Source organism: Podarcis raffonei, chromosome 6 (assembly GCF_027172205.1).
Source record: "Podarcis raffonei isolate rPodRaf1 chromosome 6, rPodRaf1.pri, whole genome shotgun sequence".
Classification (NCBI taxonomy): Eukaryota; Metazoa; Chordata; class Lepidosauria; order Squamata; family Lacertidae; genus Podarcis; species Podarcis raffonei.
In genome coordinates, this window is record NC_070607.1 from 11,758,188 (window position 1) to 11,776,221 (window position 18,034).

The following is an 18,034-nucleotide window of genomic DNA, read 5'->3' on the forward strand; positions in this document are numbered from 1 at the left end:
GCAAAGTATGTTATAGGCTGTGACTTTTTAAATCTTCTGCTACATATTCTTCATGCTCAGCTGATATGACATATATAATTTATATGCATTTTCCTAGGTCAGTGTTAAAATGGCAATTCTGTCCACACTTACTTGGGAGCAAGTCCCACTGAACTCAGTGTAGCTTACTTCTGAGTAGACATTGTACAGGATTGCCCTGTGAGCTTACAAATAACATATCAGATCAAAATTATGAACAGTGTATATATCTGGATGTTGGAATTATGATGATGAAAATAATAATAAATAAACTTTTTATTTTGTTTATTTTAAGGAAAGAGGTATTCCCTGAAAATCACCATGGCATGGAATATATATAGGATCTCCCTTATTTTGCTTTCAGTGTTCCTGGCACAGCAAGTTTCTTCACAAGGTATTGTAAAACGTCAAGCAAAAGCAATATTTTTTAAGGAGCTAATGACTCACAGCTCAACCCATAACTAATTTGAAGATTTTCAAATTAAATTATTCCAATTAAGATTTAATTGGAATAAAAGCACATTTAGGCAACCATAATGCTGGAGCTTGTGCTAATGATGGCCATGTGAATTTTGTCAAGAAATATGACAAATATTTTGAAATATTTTGAAAACTTTTGTCAAGAAATTTGACAAATATGATCTTCGGGATAATTGTTTCTATTTTTAAGCATATCCTGTACTACAAAAATTACTCAATAATTTTAAAATAGCACATCTTTTTACATGTTTCTGTAATCTTCATAATGTGTGCATAATACAGAAACTAAGGGTATGGTGAAGTTAAAGTTAAGAACTTTTGGAGCCCCACTAAAGAGGAAATAATTTATGACCCTTACAAGGATTTAACTTTGACTAAACTGTGTGCAGTGACCCGGGGTGCGTATCAGTTTCTATTCATTACAGTCTAAGAATCTGATCTTTCTTTTTATTTTTTGCTGTTTTTCATCCATGGTGAAGATGGCCTTAATGAAGGACAGAAATTAAGGGTTTTATGTTGTATCAATGTGTGGCACACCTTGTGGTTTCAGTGAACTGTAAGAAGTCACTTAATGTCTATTCTTTGGCTACACTCTCTGTAGAAACCAGATCATGTCTTCTCAAATGCTTATACAGTGGTTTACTTAAACTTCACAAAATAATTCATATGTTTCAATTCTTCCTCTGAAATGTTATGGTCATATGTCTGTCCAATTTGTGTTGTTTGAAAAAGTATGGCCATTGTCTTCCGTATTGTGTACATGTTGTTTCTTGTTGTGTCCGGTTGCGACTCCTTGTCTTGAGTAATTTCATTTGGCTTGTCTACTAAATGTTTGGTCTTTGTTGGTCAAAGTGAAGGATGCCTTGGTGCAGTGAACAACTCAATAACAAGTCAATAAGTCCAACACACACACACACACACACCATTTGCCTAGAATCACACTCTTCATCTGATTCTGTGCTAGCCCTGTACTAGCCCCAAACTCAGGCTGTTGTGATCCTAGTGAGATTTCCTATCTGGGTTTGAACATTAAATAGTTGTTCAATCTGACAGAGGAACATGAAAACGTTTTGTGTCTATGGATCACACACGTCTTTTGCTTGGAACTGAAACTGTGAATCAGTGGTGTGTGGTCAGTGGACTAGGAAGACTAAGCTAGTCCCCTAAATGCTAAGCTAGTCCTTCTCAAAGCCCTGGAAGCTTCTGCCCGGCTTGGGAAGGGAGGCACAATACTCTGCTGAGTCCAAGAGCCCTCTCACCACCTTCCCAAAGCCCTCCCATCTTTGGGAAAGAGGCAGGAGGGCTGCAGTATCCTGTCAGAGGCCCGGCACATTGTTTCCAATGCCCAGGGCTTAGGAAAGGAGGCACGATCGACATGTCGTGACATTGCAAATGCACCTGCTTGCTCCCTGAATCGCCCTTGCAAGTCGGCACCTCTGGCCGTAACTGTGATAAAGCTTCACCACAAGCCACTGTAATGGTTGATGAGCTCTTTGGGAGTTTGGTTCACGCAGCAAATTGTGGGCAGTCCTGTTTTTATGAGTATATGGAGCCATGCTGGAGATGCCAAATGAGGGGCAGCCATTTTTTAACTGACTGTAGATGGAAGCATCACTCTTCCTTTTCGTCCAAGTCTTTTCTTGTCGATGCACCTCTAGTCCACTTTCAAAATATCATAAAATCAGATTGGCATAGGAAACTCCCTTATACTGAGTGAGACCCTTTGTCCTTCTAGTTCTGTATTGTCCACACTGTCAGTGACCCCCTAGGGCAGGCACGGCCAAACTTGGCCCTCCAGCTGTTTTGGGGCTACAACTCCCATCATCCCTAGCTAACAGGACCAGTGGTCAGGGATGATGGGAATTGTAGTCCCAAAACAGCTGGAGGGCCAAGTTTGGCCATGCCTGCCCTAGGGATTCAGACAGCCTCCCTTACTGAGCAACCTGTATTTTCTGCATGCAAAATAGATGCTCCACCACTGCCTTAACTGCACTTTTTGTTGTTGCTAAAACCAGAGTAGATGTCAGCTAGTTCCACGACATGAGAAAAGTGAACATGATGCTAGAGCATAAACACAGCCTGGCTCTGATATATTGTAGGCACTGTGTGGCAATTGGAGTTAAGCAAGTATTTGCTTAAAGCCTGATGGATGAGGTTTCTGTAACAGTGGATAGTCCACGTTCTGGACAATCCTTCCTTGGAGAAAGGGTGACTGCCTGAAGGACTCAGAACAGTGAGTCTCCAAATATATGGAATAACTACCCAATTCCAATGAGATAGCAGGATCATATTAAGCAACACTGAAGTGTTTTCAGGCATCGTGAATAATGAGCATAGTGGAATGGTTTTTAGCTGAAGGGCTTGCAAAAGCACAAAATTATTTTAAGGACTGATTGATCCAGTGAATTGTTCATGTTGTCCAAGAACCAGAACCAGCTATAATATCCTTAGGACAATAAAAGATTTTCCCCGGTAGCATACCCTATATTATATACCTCAGGTGCGCCAACTTGAATAAAATATTGAGGGGCCCCAGGTAAGCCCCACTCTGCATAACTGGTCACTTGATGTGGCACACAGACATCATTTGAATGGCAGTGCCCATCAGATATTTTAGGGGGAGCAGCGACAAAGAGACCTCGGCCCCTAGGAGTTGGCTCCTGTGATATAGCTCAAGTGATGGGAGCAAACTTCTAACATGTTTTCTGTTACTGAACTCTGTTCTTTGGCCACACACATTGGGCTGCAACCAATTTTAGTTCTACTTAACATATGCCCATTGAAATGAATGGATATGGTTAACTTAATTTCCATTGGTCTACTCATAAAACCTAGCTGAATACTTAACCAAGGCATAGGCAAAAATGGGTCTCCAGATGTTTTGAGACTACAATTCCCATCATCCCTGACCACTGGTCCTGCTAGCTAGGGATGATGGGAGTTGTAGTCCCAAAAACATCTGGAGGGCCGAGTTTGCCTATGCCTGACTTAACCCATCATGCTTCAACTGGCCATGTAAGCAATTTATTTTTTTTTAGGTCAAATCGTTTTTTGTTTTTCTTTTTTTAAAAGAACCCATATAACCTCACAACTCTGGATATCAAATTAGCTGCTTAGTTTAGTAGGATGTTCAAGATAAAGCAAAATGTCATTGACGTCAGCACTGAACTATGTTCAGTTCATACCAACCTGCAGAATATATTAAAGCAGTTCTTAATCGAACAGATGTAGATGAGATCCAAAGCAGCCTGGATACAAGCCCACATGAGCACAATGGGTTTGCCCACTTTTTGATAGGGGTTGGAGGCCACAGCTTCCCCACTTTCTCTGGCAAAAGGAAGAACTTGGTGACTATGACAGGAGCTAGGTTGAAGCAATAATAATAATAATAATAATAATAATAATAATAATAATAATACGTGGTCTGGTCCATGGTGTGCTCTGGTCCATGGGGTCACAAAGAGTCAGACACGACTAAACAACAACAACAATACCTTTATTGTCAATGTACAACCTGTGTACAATGAAATTAACTGAGCCTCCCTCCCCTCCCCACAAACACTCAATCTCATTGCACTCTGTGTGCTTGTCGCACAACACACCAACCCCAAAAGTCAGTTGCACTATATTATTTTCCGTGCAGCAGCCTAACAGCCCACAGATAGAAACTCTTTTTTAGCCTGTTGGTACGACTGATTATACTTCTATATCTCCTGCCCAAGGGTAGAAGATTAAAGAGGTGCTGACCGAGATGTGAATCATCCCTGAGAATTTTTCTCGCTCTCCTAAGGCATCGATCCCTTGCAATGTCATCTTGCAGGCTCAGGGGACAGCCCATGATATCATGTGCTGTGTTCACCACCCTCTGTAAAGACTTTCTATCTGTGGCTGTCAAACCAACTGTACCACACTCTAATACAATATGAGAGGACACTTTCTTTTGTGGAAGGTCATCAGTTCTTGTTTAACATTGTTTTTTCACAAGACCCTGAGGAAATCGAGTCTCTGTTGGGCCTTCCTAACCACCTGAGTTGTATTGTTTTTCCAAGTGAGGTCTTCTCCCAGGAATTTATAGGAAGAGACTCTCTCCACACAACCTGCCCTGATATACAACAGGGCTAGTTCCCCTCTCTTCCTCCGAAAGTCCAACACCATCTATCTGATTCATCATATTACAATGAATATGCATATTTTTTAAAAAGTGGTGAGGGGAAACAACACAACAATGCTTTGCCATTTGTTCTTTTCTAACATACGATTCTGGTTTGGCAATGTTTACAGCCATATTGTGTGATTTTTAGATATATCAAGCTGTGCAGGGAGATGTGGGGAAGGGTATTCTAGGAATCATGGCTGCCAGTGTGATAGTAGCTGCCTTCTCTACATGGAGTGCTGCCCAGATTACAAGACAAGCTGTGTTGGAGGTAAGTCTTCGACCACAGTCATTTTTTAAAGCTCCGGTATGAATAAGCACGGGTATGTTCACTTAAGGCAGTGGTTTTCAAACTCTTTGGGGGAGCTTATTAGGGATTTTCCCAACAAGAAGATCATGAAAGGTAGATGAGCTGCGCTGCAAGTAGGGGTGTTAATTTCGGTTTTCCCCAGTTTTCTCTTTTTTTTCTGGTATTAAGTTCTGTTCTCCCCATTAGTTTGTCTTGTGTGTGTATGTATAGCCACATGAAAATTCATCATCATTCTCCTAGTACTCTTTTGAATGCAATTTTGCCTAATAAAATGCAGTTTTTGGTGTTATCTTTACTGATGCATTTTTATGCACATTAACTACTGTACATATTACTTGGGCAAAGAACTACCTTGCAAAATTGAGAGCAGTGCAAGCCTCTTAACTTGCGCATTGTTTCAAGACTTGTGAATTAGGTAAAGGTAAAAGGACCCCTGACCATTAGGTCCAGTTGTGGCCGACTCTGGGGTTGAGGCACTCATCTCGCTTTATTGGCCGAGGGAGCCGGCGTACAGCTTCCGGGTTATGTGGCCAGCATGACTAAGCCGCTTCTGGTGAACCAGAACAGCGCATGGAACTGCTGTTTACCTTCCTGCAGGAGCGGTACCTATTTACTATCTACTTGCACTTTGAGGTGCTTTCAAACTGCTAGGTTGGCAGGAGCAGGGACCGAGCAACGGGAGCTCACCCCGTCGCAGGGATTCGAACCGCTGACCTTCTGATCGGCAAGCCCTAGGCTCTGTGGTTTAACCCACAGCGCCACCCATGTCCCTGTGAATTAGGTAGGTTTGCCTTTAAATGGGAACGGAACCAAAATTCTCCCTGCCTCCATCCCTGCCTGCAAGTCAGTAAGTCTGACCTGATCTTCTCCTGTCATATGCAATTGCAAGGAAGTGTGAGGTGCATGTCAAGAAGGGGAACCCTATCAGTTTGGGTATGGTCAACATATAAGCCCAACTATGCAATGTATATGAATTCCCCTGCAAATATGCTGTGGGACTCCTTAGCAGAAGAACAAGCTGATTTTGAATTGAGGAAAAGTTCCATAATGGTCAAAAGTGGTGACAGCTCGACGTTTCAGGGGTTACACATAGATGGGCCTCCTCAGGAATATCCGCTGGTGTTGGCAGTGGCTGTGGCAGAGTTCCAAGCGTGGCTAGGACCTGCCTTTTTAATTTTTTGCAATGGCCAGAGCAGCCAACCCAGAAGGCATTCTGGGAAATATGCAGTAAATGGTTGCTTGCAGACCTAGCCACTTGATATGAGAGGAGACCCTGAGCAGACATCAGGGCTGCTGGACCCCACAGGATCCCTCTAGAATGCTAGGTGGAAGTTTGAATAACCACTGCCTTAAGATCCTTCTCTTTGGTACATGTTACTTGTTGTCTTGTGTTTTGGATGTTCCTTTTTGTGTCATCTCTTCTCTCTCTCTCTCTCTCTCTCTCTCTCTCTCTCTCTCTCTCTCTCATATTGGTGAATATTTTTCATTGTGATCTGCAAACTCAGTCCTGCCAGTTCTCCTGGCACAATTTTGAGACGTGTATGAGTAATTCCTGTGGGTGGTGGCAGAAACATGTAATGCCATGTGAATAACTTCTACATGCAATTTGTTCCTGTGTGATACTCCTCAGGGAACCAAAGTGCACTTCACAATACAACTGGTGAACAAATATTATGGATACCCAGTCATGGGAATCATCCAAGAGGAACTCAATAGTTTCTTAAAATCACATTGTGGAAATTGAGCTTCTTGGATTCCGAAAGCTTTATATGCACGACTTTTTAAATGTCCTCTATTTTTCGAGTACGTTATTTAGATTCCAATGCAAACAGACACATTTGGCTGAATCTTCCCCATGCTAAGTCAGTACAAGCAAACTCTCTGGTTCCTTGTTAGCTGTGTTACATAGGAAGCAATTCAAATCAGTTGGCGTTCCAATATATGCCATATTTTTGTGACAGTGGGCTTTGCAGAACCAATAGCCATAGACGCAATAGTCTTGTAGACATGTTTCACAACTGCTTGCCAGACAAAGAGACAAAGATGTACGTAACATGCTGTATTTTCCCTGTTGGTTATCTGCAAACTTCTAGCATGAAGTCAAAGAATATAAAAAGATATGTATCATTCACACACTATACCTAATATACTACGATATTAACTTTCAAATGACATGAAATGATAAACGACACGATTATTCTGAGATTTTCTCATTAGAATAACACAGGAATAACGAGGATGGGTTAAAGAGGACCCCAGCATAGATTCTAAAGGATATCCATTAGTGAATTTGAATTTGAACTTGCACAGATGTTATTATAAATAAATTCAGAAATCCTTGATTCATGATGGCACCGACTGCTCTTTTTACATGAAAAAATCCAAGGTTGTATCAAATGAAGTCTCTTTGTTGAATGTTCTTTGCTCAAGTGCGGGCTTTGATCAGTGGATCGGGGAGGGAGGAGCTTCTTGCTGGCTCCGCCCCTGCAGTTCCACCATGACACCTCCCACACTGTTCTGGAGGGCCCACCAACCCTCTGAAGCACACAACAGCAAGGAGGGGCACTTGGCACATATCACCTTCCACCCTGTACCTCTGGTGAAGGTCTCTGTTGGATCACAGTGCCTTCCCTAAGTGAAGGGACAGCTTTGGCTACACCCTCAAATATAGGACCCAGATAGCATCTTCATTCAAACAGATTTCCTTCATGCAGGTGAAGAAAACGGTACTAACATTCTTTCATCATCCTGTGTAGAACTGTCTTGCAAAGGACGTTGCTCTGAGAGTTTTGAAAGGGGGAGACCGTGCGACTGCGATGCAGATTGTGACAGATACGGCAAGTGTTGTCCAGATTACGAAGAAGCATGTTTAGTAGGTGAGTGTTGTAAGCACTTTTTTGCCTTTCAAGCTCAAGAGGCTAATCAAAGGTTCAACCTCAGGATCTATTTCCAGTGTTAATACTGCAACACAGCTCAGTTGCTAGAGCACGAGGCTCTTAATCTCAGGGCTGTGGGTTCAAGCCCCACAATGGGCAAAAGATTCCTGCATTGCAGGGCAATAGCTAGATGACCCTTGCGGTCCTTTCCAACTCCACAGGTCTATGATTCTAAGATTTACTAGAACTAGAACTTCTGCTTTTAGCTATATGATTGCCAGTTATCAATTTTGTTATAATGGTTGTATCATCATGGGATGTGGGTAGCGCTGTCATCTAAACCACTGAGCTTCTTGGGTCTGCCGATCAGAAGGTTGGCGGTTCGAATGCCCGCAACAGAGTGAGCTCCCGTTGCTCTGTCCCAGCTCCTGCCAACCTAGCAGTTTGAAAGCGCACCAGTGCAAGTAGATAAATAGCTACCGCTGTGGCAGGAAGGTAAATGGTGTTTCCATGTGCTCTGGTTTCCGTCACGGTGTCCTGTTGTGCCAGAAGCGGTTTAGTCATGCTGGCTACATGACCTGGAAAGCTGTCTGTGGACAAACGTCAGCTTCCTCAGCCTGAAAGCGAGATGAACACTGCAACCGCACAGTCGCCTTTGATTGGACTTAACCGTCCAGGGGTCCTTTACCTTTACAGTGGTACCTCGTGTTACGTATCATCCCCCTTACAAATGCTTCAGGTTATGTGCTCCGCTAACCCGGAAGTAGATGCCCCTTGTTGTGAACTTTTCCCCAGGATGTGAGCAGAAATTGCACTCCAGCGGTGCGGCAGCAGCAGGAGGTGCCATTAGCGAAAGCGCGCCTAATGTTATGAGCGGTTTCCGGTTACGAATGGACCTCTGGAACGGATTAAGTTCGTAACTGGAGGTACCACTGTACCTATAATACAAGCTGGGGAACTTTCATGTGTTGGCAGGGGAGAGAGCAAATTGGCTGGCTTCTGGCCAGTGGCACCACATGAAAATAACTGAACCCGCAATGGGGCTGTGCATATTTTAGAACAGGCTCTATTCCCATAGTTAATCAGCTTCTTCTGTGACACCTCATCCCAGTTATGGGTGTTATATAGACAGGGAGTTGGGTAAGCCTGAAACCCAGTGGTATTCTCAAGGGGCACATAGGAATTTGCCTCGAGCTGAGTCAGACTATTGGTCTATCTAACTCGGTACTGTCTACACCAGCAGTGGCTGACCTGTGATTCACCAAATGTTGTTAGATTCCAACTCCCATTAGCCCCGGTTGGGATTGCCAATGGTCAGGATTTTATGGGAGTTGCAGTCCAACAGCATTTGCAAGGTCATCTACACAACAGAGACTGGCAGTGGCTCTCCAGGGTTTCAGACAGAAGTCATGGAGCTGCTAGGATCTGAACTTGGGATCTTTCATGTGCTTTGACACTGAGCTATAACCTTTCTCTAAGGTCAAAGCGTGCCATTGCTTCATTACAGGAGGAAGTTCAGGACACTGCTGCAATGAGGACAAAATGTACAGTCCACTGGGTGGAACTATCCCTACAGCAAGATGCAATGTGGCTCTAGGAGCCTTTGCAATATCCTGTTCTCCTTCCACCTGCACTCGCCAGCAATAATGCTGAACATTCAGCCAGTTATACTATAAAACAGTAAAACTAAAAAAAACAGCGGGGAATCAAAAGTTTGTGGAGTTCCATTTATTTATTTTCAAATTATTTTTATCCTTTATATGCCACCCACACCCACATTTACTGCCTCCTGTTTAACCCAGTCTGGATTTTCAGCAGACATAACTTCATTTGGCTTCAGTGGAGCTGTGCCAGGGTAGAATTTGGTTGTAATAAAGGGGTAATAGAGTGGCCATGCCATGGCAGAATGCTGTGGAAAAATGGCCTTGTTTGCCCCTAAGATAGTCCAGAGGGAATAAATGTCCTGTGAGTTTCCATTCATCAACAACAACAAAATCATTCGTTTAAAGTCAACTCCCAATTCCCGCCGCCTCCACCAGGACAATAAAGTCTTTTGGTGGCAGATGATACTCTCAGAACCTAGGTCTCTGTTGAACAAATGCAAAGCGTTTCGGCAACTGGCATGTGTGTTTAGCATGACCTAAACCATTTGGCGACTGCAAAGGCCCAGGCCATTGCAAAGTTTACTGCAAAGTTTACCCTGAACCTGTTGCACCAAGTTGCCAGGTCAATGAAGCACCATTTTAATTCCCCACATATGCTCTGAAGCAGGGGTCAGCAAATTTTTTCAGAAGGGGGCCGGTCCACTGTCCCTCAGACCTTGTGGGGGACACACAGTCCTCCCCAAACAAAATGGCAGCCACCCCCAAAAGAACAGGGAAAAGGATATAAAGTGATTCAAAAACAGAAAGGTCTATTTTATTTGTTGTTGTTAAGAAAAAAAAAGTTTGAAAAAGTCCCTTCTTTTCCAGACACTCTTAAGTCTTGGTTGTTATTACTTTATTTCTATTGCTGGTGTGTTGCTGTAGATCAGGGGTCAGCAAACTTTTTCAGCAGGGGGCCGGTCTATATTGGGGGGGAAGGAATGGACAAATTCATATGCCCCACAAACAACCCAGAGATGCATTTTAAATAAAAGGACATATTCTACTCATGTAAAAACACGCTGATTCCTGGACTGCACATGGGCTGAATTGAGAAGGCAATTGTGCTGGATCTGGCCCCCAGGTCTTCGTTTGCCTACCCATGCTCTGAAGCAATGCTTAAGCGGAGAATAGAGTGGCTGATTTTAAATAACAGCTCAGAGATGCCAGCTTCATCCCAGGACACTTTGCTAAGGGGTCTCTTGAGATTAGAGCTAGCCTTGGAGAGTGGATATTTGGCTTGTTTCTCTGAAGGGTGCAATGTGCAGAGGCAAACCAGCCCCCCTCCACCTCATGCCTTCATCTTCCTGGAGAAGGGGGAAATGGAGCATAGCTGTTTTGGATGTACGACACCAATATGTTTGTTTTCACGCACTGTTTATTTATTTTTTTAAAGGAAGGGGGCATAGTGTTATTCGCTATTCACTGTTATTGCTGTCTGTAATGTTAGAGTAATATATGGGGCAGGATGAAAACAAGTCCAGAGGAACACAAAACGGAAATAAACAGGAAGCAAACGTTAAGGTCTAAACTAAAGCTGCCAGTCGCCTGCCCCACTTTGTTAAATCCACCGGCCACCTAGGAAGATCTCTGCTTCTCAGTGTTCCATTACTGATAAATAAATAAATAATACTTTGTCGTGTTGATGAAACATCAGGAGGGGGGTGTCTTAAGCTCATTGCACAGATTCAAAATAATGTAGAAGTATCAGCTTGCAACTGAGTCTATCAAAATGAGAATGTGGGTTCTCACTTCTTTGTGGGTTTTCTCATGCCTGCTTTCCTTGAATATATATTATAATGCATATTATACCTAAAACAGTCTCATCCGGAGATTAAGGGTTGCATTCACTGTTAGGTCATATTTAAAAATAGATCTTCTGAACTTATTGGACATGACAAACAGGTTCACTGCTTTCAGTGCATATATACTGTTTGTAATATTTGTGAACTTACTGATTTTTCCTTTAAAATGTAACATGGTATATACAATAACTACCTAAATATGCGTTACTTGTTAGAATGAATATTATTCTGCCTGATGCCCCTGCTTAATTTGTTACCTGGAAGGATATGATTTTGGAACAGCAGTTTAAAGGGGTAGAGCAATATAAAGAACTGTGCGCAAGGCTCTTCTGCAAACATTTAATTTTAAAAATGTTGGGACTTTTGGTGAGGCAGCACAGCAGAATGTGGCAAATCAGAGGTGAAGCCTGGGGAGTTAAAAATGAGACATAAGAAACCTAGTTTTTTGGAAACTAGCCTTTGCAAAAGTAACATTTTTGAAAAGAAATATTAAAAAATAATAATTGTCCAGTAGCACCTTAGAGACCAACTGAGTTTGTTCTTGGTATGAGCTTTTGTGTGCATGCACACTTCCTCAGATACGAAATGCACAAACTTAGTTGGTCTCTAAGGTGCTACTGGACATTTCTGTAAAAAAATTTTTATATATTTATGCTGCGTCAGACAAACACAGCTACCTACCTGAATTTTTGAAAAGGTGAGTTTATTTAACAATCCTTTTGTTTAAAACTGTGAATTGAAAATGGTAAACAACAATGCTAATTTTGGTATTAGAAGAAAAACCTGAACTGAAATTTGAGTTTTATGCCTGGTTGCAGTTCCGACTACTCCGGCACCCACCACCACCACCACGGTCTCAACGACAACGACAACGACCACAACCACGCCTCTGCCAACGACCACCACGGCCAAACCATCAACTACAACACCAAAGCCAAAGTCTACAACCAAACGTTCTCCCAAACTTAAGCCCAAGCCCAAACCTAAACCCAAGCCTAAACCCAAACCCAAAATGAAACCTAAACCCATCCCTCCAAAGAAGAAAAAGAAGCAAAAGAAAGTGTCGCATGAAATTATGGAAGGTATGAAAAAGTAGACGTGATATGGACTTCTTGGAGTTGTGTGTAGATTTATTTTTTCTAAGTTCTGTGATTCATCGCGATTTACTGTAATTGTGAGCCTTGAGAGAGATGGCAGGGCTGCAGAAAAGAAAATGGAACTCACTGAAGCTTTAATATGTTGATGAATCCTTTTACTGATTCTCCAAGCTCCATCTACCAATATTCTAAATGTCCTACCAGGTTGTGGCAAACTAATGCTGTAGTTCATATATCTGGAGCTTTTGCTACGTAAAAGGTATTTCTCTCTGTCCTGGGCTCTTTTAAGATTGCCTGCATAGAGTAAAGCCCCCCCCCTCTCTCTCTGTGTGTGTGTGTGTTTGTTTGTGTGTGTTTTAAACCACGATCCTTTATCCATTGCCTTGCTATATAGGAATTGATCTTGATAATACTCGTGCCTTGAAAATGGAAATACTTCTTGCAGACTAGTATTGGGGGAAGGGGAATCTATTTGTCAGGTTGATTACCTATCTTTCTTTCTTCTGAGTGTTTTGTGTGTGCCCACTTTCCCTTGACAAGGACCCCCCCTCCCCCAAGAGCCTGGGCATACCCATTGGGCTCACCACCACCTCTGAACACAAAACCACCAGATCCTATCAAACTGCTTTTGAAAGTCATTCAGTTTCAAAAATAGTTTGCCATGTAGCCTGGGTGGAGGCGGGAACTCTTTTACGAAACCCAAGCCCAGAGTATTCCAATATGTAAATTACTCTGAGGATTTTTATATATTAATTGAACAGCAGAATAGACAATTCTAACATAAATAAATTTTATTTATATATTCTTACATTTCTTCTGATGTGGAACCCAATGCACTATATGCCACCTTTGTTTTTTTCTTTTTTAAAAAATATATTTGGTTTTTCAAATTAAAATTTTACAGAGCTATATCAAACATAAATCATCAAAACAAGATTCCAATAAATCTCCTGGACTTCTATTCTCCCCTTTGTGGGTTATGTTATTAATCATTTCCTCCCACATCCTTTATGATGATCCAAATCTTTTACATCTCCATTGTGTCCAGAATTCACCCTTAGATTACAAGTGATATTCCAATCCTACTAATGATTTTAACTGTTTACAATGGTCTTTAAGATAAGTTATAATTTCTCCCCATTCCTTATTGAAATTTTGGTCTTCCTGATTTCTGATTCTTCTGGTCGTTTTGGCCATTTCAGCATAGTCCATCAACTTCATCTGCCATTCTTCTCTGGTTGGGACTTTATTTTCTTTCCATCTCTGGGCCCACCTTTCCTCTGTTATAGAATTGTACATACATTTCCCATGCAGTCACCCATATAAGTGCTGACCCAGACTTTGTTAGCTTCAGCAAGATGGTGGTCACATGCCTTCAAATCATACTCTGAGATGAGTAACTAACCATGCAACCATTTGGACTGCGGTCTATCTGTAAAGTGTTATTCCACTAGTGGATTCAACAGTGCAACAATTGCCCTGATTTGTTGACTCACAAACACATACGACTTTTCCAGATTGGGAGCAGGCAAGTTTTCCAGTGCTAGTGGTCCATGCTGAAAATACATCACAAGGTTGAAGCAGACAGTTGATTTGCGCATTTTTTATTTTTCCGCATTATTTCCAGAAACGTTCAAAATCGCATCCGGCATCTTCCATTCACAGTTCAGACTTTAAAATAAGACACTTTGAAAAAGGCTTTCTCTCTCTTTTTTTAATAACTTTTTTATTCAAAATTAAAACAAAACATATTATCCAGAAACATATCATCCTTATTTTCCCCTCCATTTTTCCTCCCCTCTCTCCCCCCACAGAGACCCACCCACCCCCACCCCACCCGACTTCCCCCAGTTCCAGTCTTTGATTTCTCTAAAAATGCTGTTTTCTGCATGTTACACAGTTGTATAGATCCTCAAACTATTTAGCTGATTATTATCAATTAAAAGTTTGTGAATGTTTATTCAAAACCAGCCAAGGAGTCCAGTTCGCTTTCTTGCGTCTTCAAATACTTTGTAAAGGGTTCCCATTCATCTTTAAAGTCACAGTTAGCCTTGTCCTGTAGCTTGTATGTCAGTTCTGCATAGTCCATCAATTTTTCTTGCCATGATTCTTTAGTTGGGGTTGAAAAGGGCTTTCTCCAGTCTTCCAGCATCCTTCATCCTGATAAGGGCTGAAATCCGTTTGAGGCAAACTGTCAGGGTGTTGCAGGCCAGCAGTGATTGGGATCAGAACCAAAAGAAGAAGAGTTTGGATTTGATATCCCGCTTTATCACTACCCGAAGGAGTCTCAAAGCGGCTAACATTCTCCTTTCCCTTCCTCCCCCACAACAAACACTCTGTGAGGTGAGTGGGGCTGAGAGGCTTCAGAGAAGTGTGACTAGCCCAAGGTCACCCAGCAGCTGCATGTGGAGGAGCAGAGACACGAACCCGGTTCCCCAGATTACGAGTCTACTGCTCTTAACCACTATACCACACTGCTCCCCCCCCCCGCTCTTTTGCTATGCCTTCTTTCTCTTCATTTCCCCACTTTAGGAGTGCATGAAATTAGGGTGGAGGACACAGGCCCTTCTGGAAAAGTTGTCTCAGAACTGTATTCTGTACAAATTTTCTTTTTATGCTGATTGTATGTGCTTGACCGTAGAACATTCTGAACAGTCCTCTTCATCCTCCTCCTCTTCGAAGATTCGGAGAACTATGGCTTCATCAACAAATTCTGGTGATAAGCGCAAGAAGAAGAAGAAGGGTAAAACTGACGAGGAATTGGAAGAAGAAGAAGAAGAAGTGAATGGTAAGTTTTTTGCAATGACGTTTAATCAGCCAGGAGAAATGGTTTGAAAGAAGCAGAACAAGTGAGGTTTCAAAAAATAAAAAACCCATTAACACCCCCACCCCTGCTCTAATGCATCTTTCTTCTTTCTTGAAAAGTAATCTTAACAGAATATATACACAAATTCCAGTCTTAAAGGGAAGGGTGTCACTGGTTATATACCCAAGATGCAGAGAAGAACTATGCTTTCAGAATTTCAAAACATCTCAGAAAAACTCTAAAAAGGACAGATGCACATTCCCCCCCCCCCAAAAAAAAACAGTACAGTGATGACTGAGCATGCTCAGTGGTCATTAAATTATTAATTAATTTGGATTAAATATGTAGGTTCAAATAAGTAAGTGTAAATGTAAGAGTTAACTCTTGGAGCTTATAACAACTAACTTAAAAAAAATATATCTTAGGGTGCAGATTTTTGTGGAACTTGATCCTACAGATAGCTTCAAAATATATTTAGTTGTCTCACTGCTACAGCTCAAAAACTAGATTTCAGACGTGGAGATGCCACATAACTAGGTTCCATATGGGTCATTATTCCAAAGTGATTTCAAAAGTCTATACCGGAAGAAACAAAGTAATCTGAGGTTAAATTTTCAAATACCATGTGGGATGGGGCAATACTCAAGGAATGCAGCACAACACAAAGAATTATACTGTTAAGAATCTTGTTAACATTTATTTTTTCTTTCCCCTGAGCTACAATGAGATAGATCTGTTACACATCAAAAGCAGCAGGTTGGTGATAAGTCAACTAGCATTACTCTGCACAGTTCTACATACTATGTTTATATATGTGTTTATTGTAATAAGTAGAGCATCAATTTCATAGCGGTCCTCATGGCAGTTTCTGACAAATCGCCATTAAAGAGCTATAGAGACAACCATGCTAAAAGGTTTCAAAAGCATGACAAAATGTTTTAATGGTGACACTCACACAATAACCTGACAACTAACCTCCCTCTTTTGTTTTACCCAAAGAATCATCAAAGTCATCATTAAAATCTTTAAAATCCAAAGCTGTGAAAGTGATTTCAGAGGAGGATGGCAGTGGAATAGACAATGCAGTGACAACAGTAGCTACCACGTCGACAACAACGCAGCCTTCAACCACAACCACCCTGCCTTCAACTACAACCACAACCAAGCTGCCTACGACCACGACAAATCTTCCTACTACGACAACGACCACCAAGCTTCCTACCACAACCACCACCACAACACAGCCTACGACGACAACGAAGCAGCCAACAACCACGTCCACAACAACACAGCCTACGACAACGAAGCAGACAACAACCACAACCAAGCTGCCTACGACAACAACCACAGCAAAGCTACCTACGACCACGACGGAACTACCTTCTACGACCACAAAGCAAGCTGACACAGAGAAAACAACCCCAGGAAATAAAGGTATTACAACTCCTCCTTTGTCTGAAGATCATGTTAGCCAAAGCCCATCTCCCCAACCTGATAAGGTGACCACATCCAACAGAATTGCTACCACAAAACCATTAAGCTTGCCATCCAGCACTACTTCTGGTATCACTGAGGCATTGATAATGTCTACTGTGGCTAGTGATAGCATAAGCAAAGACACGAGCTCTGCTGCTTTGAAAACCACCATTATTCCACCTAAAAGTACAACAACAATATCCAAGAGAGACACCACTACTGTAGCTATGGAAGCAACATCAGGAGCTGGTAGAGACAAAACCAATGCAGATAGCCACGTTGCAACAACAGTGGAAAATAATAAAGCAACAGATGAAACTAATAGACGAGATATAACTACTGCAAATAAAGAGACTGTAGTAACAAACAAAGACACAGTTAGAAATGCAGACACTTCAATAACTGATAAATCCATCACAACAAACACAGTAACTGAAACAGCCACAGGTGATAAAGATGCAACAACACAAGCCAGGGCAGACACTGCTACTGTAGTTGGAGAGACTGTAACATCAGGAGAAACAACAGGCAGTGAGACCATAGTAACTACAACAACGAATGCCCTGACCGGTGAAGAGACCACTGCTGCAGATAAGAAAACAACATCTGTAGAAGAAACAGAAGCCAAAGCTTCTAGTCAGGAGCTGACTACAGAAGATAAGGAAACAAAAAACAGTAGGGCTTCTGATAGAAAAAAGATAACCACCCGTCTCACAGATTCAGCTACAGCCGATTCAAAAGAGACGGATGTAGGTGATAAAGAGACAAGTACACTTGTGAAAGAGACGACTATAGAGAATAAGGAAACGGCAACAAACTCTAAAGAGAAATCTGTTACCAAAAAAAAGAGTTCTACTATTATTGAAGAAATAATTACATCTGCTGAAATGACGGCTTCAGAAAACCCCAAAGATTCAAGCACGACTTCATTTACTGAGAGGATGTCAACTACAGAGTTGGCAACCTTAGATGATGGCTCTGTTTCACCATCAGGTACAAAAGACACAGACACAAAAGAAATAGGGGTTACATCTCAGACTGTCAGGGAACCTAAGCCAACTCAGAAATCAACTAATGAGCCAGCTAGCTCGGTGAGTCCACAAGACCAACAAACAAACTTATTCTCAACAACTCCTGCTACTCTGTTCACAGATACACCTCAGTCTGAGGGAAATTTTAGAAGTGCCAGGACAGAAAGGAGTACTACAGTCACAGAGACAATAACAGCACAGACTGAGCCGCCAAGTGACTTAGGCAATCTTGATGATAAAAATGGCAGACCAGAAATTGAGAGTCCAGAAGGAACAACTATCAATTCAGAAACAGCAATTCAGGGAGATTCAACAAGTGGCACACCTACTCCTGATAGT

General features: G+C 41.9%; 1 protein-coding gene across 1 annotated transcript in view; it reads left to right on the plus strand.

Moving 5' to 3' along the window:
- The first annotated feature begins 316 nt into the window (after positions 1-316).
- PRG4 (proteoglycan 4) overlaps positions 317-18,034 on the plus strand; it is a 40,848-nt gene continuing 23,130 nt past the window's right edge. Inside the window, exons 1-5 of the mRNA XM_053391428.1 lie at positions 317-412; positions 7,718-7,837; positions 12,104-12,367; positions 15,024-15,170; positions 16,188-16,622. Coding sequence (XP_053247403.1) covers positions 340-412; positions 7,718-7,837; positions 12,104-12,367; positions 15,024-15,170; positions 16,188-16,622 — 1,039 coding nt within the window. The 5' untranslated portion in view covers positions 317-339. The remainder of the gene's footprint in view (positions 413-7,717; positions 7,838-12,103; positions 12,368-15,023; positions 15,171-16,187; positions 16,623-18,034) is intronic.